Genomic DNA, 10,000 nt, shown 5'->3' with positions numbered 1-10,000 from the left:
GGTCCAGCAATACGGGCACAGATTTGATGTATGACTAGCTCTAAATGATGACGTAAGAAATACGTGTATGACTAGCTCTAAATGATGACGTAAGAAATATGGTCATTTCGTCATCATTGATCCAGCAATACGGACACAGATTTGATGTTTTTCTGCGTAAGCCTCAAATGTGTGTGTATGTGTATGACTAGCTCTAAATTATGACGTAAGAAATATGGTCATTTCGTCATCATTGATCCAGCAATACGGACACAGATTTGATGTTTTTCTGCGTAAGCCTCAAATGTGTGTGTATGTGTATGACTAGCTCTAAATGATGACGTAAGAAATACGTGTATGACTAGCTCTAGATGATGACGTAAGAAATATGGTCATTTCGTCATCATTGGTCCAGCAATACGGGCACTGATTTGATGTTTTTCTGGGGGGGTCCTGAAATGGCGGAACGGCTGTCACGGTTTTTGGACCAAAGTGACCACAGAATACCGCTAATCAACTTACAACTACACACTTTATACAGTATACTATATATATACTATATATATTTCTTACGTCATCATTTAGAGCTAGTCATACGTATACTATATACATAATCAATAAAAAAATAATTTACCAAATTGTGCCTGATCTGCTGGGACTAGAGTACGTGGTGTGTATGTAAGAAATATGGTCATTTCGTCATCATTGGTCCAGCAATATGGGTACAGATTTGATGTATGACTAGCTCTAAATGATGACGTAAGAAATACGTGTATGACTAGCTCTAAATGATGACGTAAGAAATATGGTCATTTCGTCATCATTGATCCAGCAATACGGGCACAGATTTGATGTTTTTCTGCGGATGAGGAAAAGATATAGAGAAAAAGATATAGGTGGGGGAGTTATGTTTGCTATAAAAGAAGATATTTCCATTGAAGAAATTCCAACTGAAAGCAGGATATTAGAGAAAGTAGAACATATATGTATACATGTAAAAGATAAAAATCTATATATCATTCTTATGTACAGATCACCTAAAACAGAGCTTTCAAAATTAAACACATTTCTCGAATACATGGTACAGTATATATCATCTCCGACTTCTGCAATTTTGATAATAGGAGATTTCAATGAAGACCATAATACTAAGATAGAAAGAAGTATAAAGACCTACATGTCAAAATTAGGCTTTAAACAATTAAATACAAATCCAACTACAGATTACGGAAATATTTTAGATCATGTATATTTTAACAAATGTGAAAGTATTATTATAGAAATTGAAGTTAGAGACACATATTACTCTGACCATGATTTAGTATTAATATCACTATAGTCTAACATGAAATAGATTTAAAATTAAAATAAAATTTTTAATTCAGTTTATATACTTTTTTTTATAGGCGTTTACATACATAAATTAGATAGGTAGTAAATAGTTACACCTAATAATTACACATTTCAAATGTTCCTTCACAGAGATATTGAGATTCCACCGTTTACAGAAAAAGTATACTGTATAACATATTTTAATTCAGTTTATATACCTTTTTTTTTCAACACATATAAGTGATTTATTTTTCTCTGAAAAAAAAAAGGGATCCAGAATATATCTACAACGATAAAACAGTATTTCTTATATAGATAGAAACTAGAATCATACTTAATACTAAATGTTTACATGTATAGTAGGTAGCAAATAATTACATCTAAACATTAATCATTTCAAACATTCCTTCACAGAGATACTGAGATTTGGCAGTTTACAGCGGGCGAAAACATTACATGCGCGCTCTGCTTGCGCACTAGTTGGCCATTTATGGCCTACTAGTGTGCAACAAGCAAGTATGCACTCGACAGAGTGCAGTTCTAGTTTGACATTATTGTCACATGCTACTTAAAGATATGATGAAATTGGGAAAGTTTGCCTTATAATGGTTGTCTATGGTGTGGTATACAAAAATGTCCATAACTTCATTTCGCAATGTTTCCGGCAGAGCAGACCTCTCATTCTGTGGACCTTAATGACCAGAGCAGACCTCTCATTCTGTGGTCCTTAATGACCAGAGCAGACCTCTCATTCTGTGGACCTTAATGACCAGAGCAGACCTCTCATTCTGTGGACCTTAATGACCAGAGCAGACCTCTCATTCAGTGGACCTTAATGACCAGAGCAGACCTCTCATTCTGTGGACCTTAATGACCAGAGCAGACCTCTCATTCTGTGGACCTTAATGACCAGAGCAGACCTCTCATTCTGTAGACCTTAATGACCAGAGCAGACCTCTCATTCTGTGGACCTTAATGACCAGAGCAGACCTCTCATTCTGTGGACCTTAATGACCAAATTAATAGAGAAAACACAAATAAAAAGTATGTCATGACATCACAGTTTAATCCTTAACCGTTGAGCTTTTGGGCCAGTGGCTCCCCGGCTATTAGCTCACAACGCTCACAACACGTCGCAGCGTGACGCGTTGTGAGCTTGTAGATCGGCTGATCAGTCACAATGTGGGACAGGGTCTCAATTTGAACACTGATGCCTGTCAGTCACAATGTGGGACTGGGTCTCAATTTGAACATTGATGCATGTCAGTCACAATGTGGGACAGGGTCTCAATTTGAACACTGATGCCTGTCAGTCACAATGTGGGACAGACAGGGTCTCAATTTGAACACTGATGCCTGTCAGTCACAATGTGGGACAGGGTCTCAATTTGAACACTGATGCCTGTCAGTCACAATGTGGGACAGGGTCTCAATTTGAACACTGATGCCTGTCAGTCACAATGTGGGACAGGGTCTCAATTTGAACAATGATGCCTGTCACTCACAATGTGGGACAGGGTCTCAATTTGAACACTGATGCCTGTCAGTCACAATGTGGGACAGGGTCTCAATGTGAACACTGATGCCTGTCAGTCACAATGTGGGACAGACAGGGTCTCAATTTGAACACTGATGCCTGTCAGTCACAATGTGGGACAGGGTCTCAATTTGAACACTGATGCCTGTCAGTCACAATGTGGGACAGACAGGGTCTCAATTTGAACAATGATGCCTGTCAGTCACAATGTGGGACAGACAGGGTCTCAATTTGAACACTGATGCCTGTCAGTCACAATGTGGGACAGACAGGGTCTCAATTTGAACAATGATGCCTGTCAGTCACAATGTGGGACAGGGTCTCAATGTGAACACTGATGCCTGTCAGTCACAATGTGGGACAGACAGGGTCTCAATTTGAACACTGATGCCTGTCAGTCACAATGTGGGACAGGGTCTCAATTTGAACACTGATGCCTGTCAGTCACAATGTGGGACAGACAGGGTCTCAATTTGAACACTGATGTCTGTCAGTCACAATGTGGGACAGACAGGGTCTCAATTTGAACACTGATGCCTGTCAGTCACAATGTGGGACAGACAGGGTCTCAATTTGTCTCTGATGTCTTGGTACAATGGACAGATGGTTAGGAAGTGTAGCTCTTCATTTTGTGTGCAGTGGGTGCACACTCACTCACTCACTCACTCATGCATGCGCACGCACGCACGCACACACACTCACACGCACACACAGATGCAAATACTCACTCACTCACTCACTCACTCACTCACTCACGCACGCATGCGCGCACACGCACGCACCCACGCACACATGTACACACACATGTAATGTCATGCCGTACTTTTTATTTGTGTTTTTTCCATTAATTTGGTCATTAAGGTCCTCAGAATGAGAGGCCTGCTCTGGTCATTAAGGTCCACAGAATGAGAGGCCTGCTCTGGTCATTAAGGTCCACAGAATGAGAGGCCTGCTCTGGTCATTAAGGTCCACAGAATGAGAGGTCTGCTCTGGTCATTAAGGTCCACAGAATGAGAGGTCTGCTCTGGTCATTAAGGTCCACAGAATGAGAGGTCTGCTCTGGTCATTAAGGTCCACAGAATGAGAGGTCTGCTCTGGTCATTAAGGTCCACAGAATGAGAGGCCTGCTCTGGTCATTAAGGTCCACAGAATGAGAGGTCTGCTCTGGTCATTAAGGTCCACAGAATGAGAGGTCTGCTCTGGTCATTAAGGTCCACAGAATGAGAGGCCTGCTCTGGTCATTAAGGTCCACAGAATGAGAGGTCTGCTCTGGTCATTAAGGTCCACAGAATGAGAGGTCTGCTCTGGTCATTAAGGTCCACAGAATGAGAGGTCTGCTCTGGTCATTAAGGTCCACAGAATGAGAGGCCTGCTCTGGTCATTAAGGTCCACAGAATGAGAGGTCTACTCTGGTCATTAAGGTCCACAGAATGAGAGGTCTGCTCTGGTCATTAAGGTCCACAGAATGAGAGGTCTGCTCTGGTCATTAAGGTCCACAGAATGAGAGACCTGCTCTGGTCATTAAGGTCCACAGAATGAGAGGCCTGCTCTGGTCATTAAGGTCCACAGAATGAGAGGCCTGCTCTGGTCATTAAGGTCCACAGAATGAGAGGCCTGCTCTGGTCATTAAGGTCCACAGAATGAGAGGCCTGCTCTGGTCATTAAGGTCCACAGAATGAGAGGCCTGCTCTGGTCATTAAGGTCCACAGAATAAGAGGCCTGCTCTGGTCACTAAGGTCCACAGAATGAGAGGTCTGCTCTGGTCATTACGGTCCACAGAATGAGAGGCCTGCACTGGTCATTACGGTCCACAGAATGAGAGGCCTGCACTGGTCATTAAGGTCCACAGAATGAGAGGCCTACTCTGGTCATTAAGGTCCACAGAATGAGAGGTCTGCTCTGGTCATTAAGGTCCACAGAATGAGAGGCCTGCTCTGGTCATTAAGGTCCACAGAATGAGAGGTCTGCTCTGGTCATTAAGGTCCACAGAATGAGAGGTCTGCTCTGGTCATTAAGGTCCACAGAATGAGAGACCTGCTCTGGTCATTTAACTTAACTTATACATCATACGTGTCACTGAATAATAGTGGAAATGGACGAGGGGCAAGTCTGTGGTTGAGAGAAGACGCAAATACTCACGCACGCACGCACGCATGCACACACACACACACACACACACACACACACACACACACACACACACACACACACACACACACACACACACTTGTTTCCTCATCATGGGTGTTTCCTGTCCCCTCACTCTCTTGTGGTCAGCTAGAGGAGCGTTGAGCGCCTCTTGTTTGTTTGACTTCCTGTGAGTCAGAACACTGTGAAGCTGCAGAGAAAAACCACACGTGGAAACATGACGGAAGTACAACAAATCACACCCGTGTGAAGTGAGGGGCGCTCTTATCATCTTTCATCATATTACATCATCTCATGTCTGGCCAATGTCCATGCTGTATTGATGTTGGTACCCTTAGGAGAGATAACAGGCAAACGTCAATCAAAATAATAATTCTTCTAACTCTTTGAGAGTGTAAAATGAAACCAAATGGACCTGTGCGGGTTCTTTATAAGTGTGTGTGTGTGTGTGTGTGTGTGTGTGTGTGTGTGTGTGTGTGTGTGTGTTTTACTTTTGATACTTATAACAGTAAGTGAGCAACTTTTGTACTTTTACTTAAGTAACTTTCAAATAGAATAACTGTACTCTTTACTTAAAGGACCACATCACCACTTTTCAACCTATCTTCATATAACGATGGCTTCCATTTTCGCATTGCAACTTTTCAGGACTCGAAAGCCTGCAGTTTCTATTAGCTTGTATTCCCCATCGATGATGTCACTGGAAGACGTTTTCTGAACTGCCCACAGCCCTCCTATGAGACACAGACCGAGTAGAAAAAAATTGCGCCATTCTTTCATGATTATTAGTGAGGACCTATACAGTATTATGAAGATAGGTTGAAAAGTGGTGAAGTGGTCCTTTAAGTAAAACCATTGTTTTTCTCCTCATCTCTCCATCCTAAACCATTGTTTTTCTCCTCAGCTCTCCGTGCTAAACCAACAACATCAGGTGAATAATCAACTATTTTATATTATTATTGTTCCGGGATATAATTTAATGAAAGTAATACAAAGTTTTACGGCGTACTCATTTTGATCAGGAAAACACAAACACCACATTATGTTTGGATGATGATAATGAACAAGATTATTATTATTAATTTTGTTATTATTATTATTAGTATTACTCTTTATTCCGACCATTCCCTGTAAATTTCCCCATTGAAATGAATGGGATTTTTTTTCGCAATTCATCTCCAACCCCCCCCCCCATGTGATGTCATCTTCTCGAGCCCACACGGTTTCTTCAGGAATAGTGATGAAATTATGATGAAATAAAAGTAATATTGGTTATTTGCCGTCTGTTCTATTGTTATATTCTATTGTCTGTTATATTGTCTGTTCTATTGTCTATGTGTGTCCAGAGCCTGATGATGTCAGGTTGGTGGGAGGAGCCAGTCACTGTACTGGCACGTTGGAGGTTAAACACCAGGGAGATTGGAGAGCTGCATGGGGTGGTTACTCCTGGACCATGAAGGCATCATCTGTAGTGTGTAGACAGCTGGGCTGTGGCTCTGCTGTTCACACACACAGTAGTGATGGTTCTACAGATCAACCTGTATGGTGGATTATCCCTCACTGTGTTGGATCTGAATCTGCACTGAGGGAGTGTGTAGACATGGAGTCTTCCTCTTCCTCCTACAGAGTGCAGGTGATCTGTTCAGGTAACGAACAATCACTTCAACAATGACACTAATCTATGAATGATCACCAACATGTGGCCGTCGTGCCAGGTTCTGTGTGTGTGTGTGTGTGTGTGTGTGTGTGTGTGTGTGTGTGTGTGTGTGCGCGCACACGTGTGTGTGCGCACATGCATGCATGCATGCATGTGTGTGTGTGTGTGTGTGTGTGTGTGTGTGTGTGTGTGTGTGTGTGTGTGTGTGTGTGTGTGTGTGTGCGCGTGTGTGTGTGCGTGTGCATAGGTGACAAAACACTACTTTCTCTCTCTCTCTCTCTCTGTCTCTCTCTCTCTGTCTGTCTCTCTCTCTCTCTCTGTCTGTCTCTCTCTCTCTCTGTCTGTCTCTCTCTCTCTCTCTGTCTGTCTCTCTCTCTCTCTGTCTGTCTCTCTCTCTCTCTCTGTCTGTCTCTCTCTCTCTCTCTGTCTGTCTCTCTCTCTCTCTCTCTGTCTCTCTCTCTCTCTCTCTCTCTCTCTCTCTCTCTCTCTCTCTCTCTCTCTCTCTCTCTCCAGGGTCAGTGAGGTTGGTGAATGGGCGTGGTTTGTGTTCAGGCAGAGTGGAGGTGAAGTCTGACCAGTCGTGGGTCTCGGTGTGTGAAGGTGACTTTGACCAGCAGGATGCAGAGGTGGTCTGTAGGGAGTTTGGCTGCGGGGCTCCTTCAGTCCTCCAGGGGGCGCTCTACGGGGAAGGCAAGGCTCCGATGTGGACCAAACAGTTCCAGTGTGAAGGCAGTGAGTCTGTTCTCCAGGACTGTAGAACCTCAGACTCAACGAGAAACACCTGCTCTCCTGACGAGACTGTTGGACTCACCTGCTCAGGTAAAACCACAAAACTACACTTCAAGTTTGGATTATTATTTTGTTACAATCAGCGTGACGCTCATTTATTTATTTGCTGTCTGTTCTATTGTCTATGTGTCCAGAGCCTGATGATGACAATATTATTATTGTTTATTGATATAATTTAATGAAATAATACTACGTTTTACGGCGTACTCATTTTGATCAGGAAAACACAAACACCACATTATGTTTGGATGATGATAATGAACAAGATTATTATTATTATTGTTATTATTATTATTATTATTAGTATTACTCTTTATTCCGACCATTCCCTGTAAATTTCCCCATTGAAATGAATGGGATTTTTTTTCGCAATTCATCTCCATCTCCCCCCCCCCCCCATGTGATGTCATCTTCTCGAGCCCACACGGTTTCTTCAGGAATAGTGATGAAATTATGATGAAATAAAAGTAATATTGGTTATTTGCCGTCTGTTCTATTGTTATATTCTATTGCCTGTTATATTGTCTGTTCTATTGTCTATGTGTGTCCAGAGCCTGATGATGTCAGGTTGGTGGGAGGAGCCAGTCGCTGTACTGGCACGTTGGAGGTTGAACGCCAGGGAGATTGGAGAGCTGCACGGGGTGGTTACTTGTCCCTCTGGACCAGGAAGGAATCATCTGTAGTGTGTAGACAGCTGGGCTGTGGCTCTGCTGTTCACACACACTGGAGTTATGGTTTTACAGATCAACCTGTATGGAGGATTATGTCTTCCTGTGTTGGATCTGAATCTGCACTGAGGGAGTGTGTAGACATGGAGTCTCTCTCTTCCTCCTTCAGACGGCAGGTGATCTGTTCAGGTAACGAACAATCACTTCAACAATGACACTAATCTATGAATGATCAACAACATGTGGCCGTCGTGCCAGGTTCTCTGTGTGTGTGTGTGTGTGTGTGTGTGTGTGTGTGTGTGTGTGTGTGTGTGTGTGTGACTGTGTGTGTGTGTGTGCGTGTGACGGGAGCCGGTTAAATCAATAAGGCATTTAGAAACACAGTAGTATAATTTAAAGTGCACTAATTAAAGTGCGAGTGCGTTGTACTGTGTGACTGTTAAAAGTGTAGCCGACCTACGCCACCCTTTGGTTTAAAACAGAGTAAAAGGGAACTCTTAAAACAATAAAAGGACACCCAGGTTCGAGTTAAAAACCAGTTAAAAAGAGCATTATAAATTAAAGGAAAACTGTTAAAAGACTGATACAGGACAGGGTTTTGGGGAGTTACAAATAATACTTTATTTCCTTATACACGGGCACTCTAAAAATGGCCAGTAGAAAAATACAATTAAACTTAAAACGCCCTAAACCTAAAACCCTAACCAATCCTATATAACTAACTAAACTAAAATCTTGACCTAAAAACAAAACAAAACGAAACAATCAATCACAATAAAAATGTCCGGATAGCAATGTGCAAATACAGCAAGAGGTTGTGCAGACAATCCGGGAAGGAGCCAGGTCTAGTAGTCCTGAAACACACAAATACAGTGCGGCAGTTCAGCTGTTCTACGTCAACGAATTCAGTTCAGACAGGGATGAGGGAAGTAATCAAGGTTGGCAATACTGCGTGTTCAGGTACTTACAGGCGACCCAGGGTATGAACCTGGGTCTATCTGTCTTCGGCTTGCAGTATGCAACTTCTCCGTCTCGTCTATCGTTCAAGTTCGCCTGTCGTGCTTGGAGTTGGACGCCTTCCCGTCTGGCTCGTCACACCGGTGGCTCTGGAGCTCGCTGTGGCTCTATAAAGTGCAGAGTGCAATCCGGTCCGTCTCCCCTGGGATTAATCCCCCTTGCTGTCCGGTGCTGCTATCGTCTCTGCTACCGAAAAAGTCACTTGGTCTCGTCTCGTCTCCTCTCTTGTCGCTCTCTCTGCCACCGAGGGCCGGGCACACACCAGCCAGGGGCCGCGGTCGTGGCGCTTACAGTGTCGAAGGCCTGGCTCTCATGGCACTTACAGCCCATCTGTGGTCGACAATCATGGCTACCGCTGGTCCCCAGCTGGAGTGTCCTGGCCCCAGCCCATGGAGCTGCCCCCATTCCTCCTTCTCCCAACACAGCCTTCTCCTTCCTCTGTTTCTCTCCAACTTCTTCTGCTGTCTTATATAGGGCTCCTGATTGTTGGGCCACACCCAACCCAGGTGCAGGTCATTAGTTTGGCATCAGCCAGGGTTCAATGTCAGTCAGTGGAAAAACAAGTTATACAAATCATGCAATAAACAAAACAAGCAAAACTATAAAGCAAAATCACTGGACAATAATCTCACTCCAATTAAACTCATAGCAACTTAAAGAAAACATTTCAAACAAACATGCAAAAGTATAACACAGCAAAAGCACACAAATTATAATAAACCAAACACATATATTTATTTCCACCGGCTCACATCCCCCCATACTGAATGGTTGGCAGTCCCTGCAACCCTGACTCCAGTCCTCCCAATCCACTATAGCTCACCTGCTAGCACCCACCACACAAGGGTACTAACAAAATGGCTACTTTTTTAT

The 10,000-nt window shown here is 43.3% G+C and overlaps 1 protein-coding gene across 1 annotated transcript in view; it reads left to right on the top strand.

Annotated features, from left to right (window-relative positions):
• LOC310860099 (scavenger receptor cysteine-rich type 1 protein M130-like) overlaps window positions 1–10,000 on the top strand; it is a gene marked incomplete at both ends in the record, with an annotated part of 33,216 nt that overhangs the window by 12,369 nt on the left and 10,847 nt on the right. Inside the window, 3 exons of the mRNA XM_083766865.1 lie at window positions 6,343–6,642; window positions 7,167–7,472; window positions 7,994–8,299. Of these exons, the coding sequence (XP_083622991.1) occupies window positions 6,343–6,642; window positions 7,167–7,472; window positions 7,994–8,299 (912 nt within the window). The remainder of the gene's footprint in view (window positions 1–6,342; window positions 6,643–7,166; window positions 7,473–7,993; window positions 8,300–10,000) is intronic.

Source organism: Protomyctophum parallelum (genome assembly GCF_964188405.1).
Source record: "Protomyctophum parallelum genome assembly, chromosome: 6".
NCBI lineage: Eukaryota > Metazoa > Chordata > Actinopteri > Myctophiformes > Myctophidae > Protomyctophum > Protomyctophum parallelum.
This window is presented reverse-complemented; position numbering and strand designations above follow the sequence as displayed.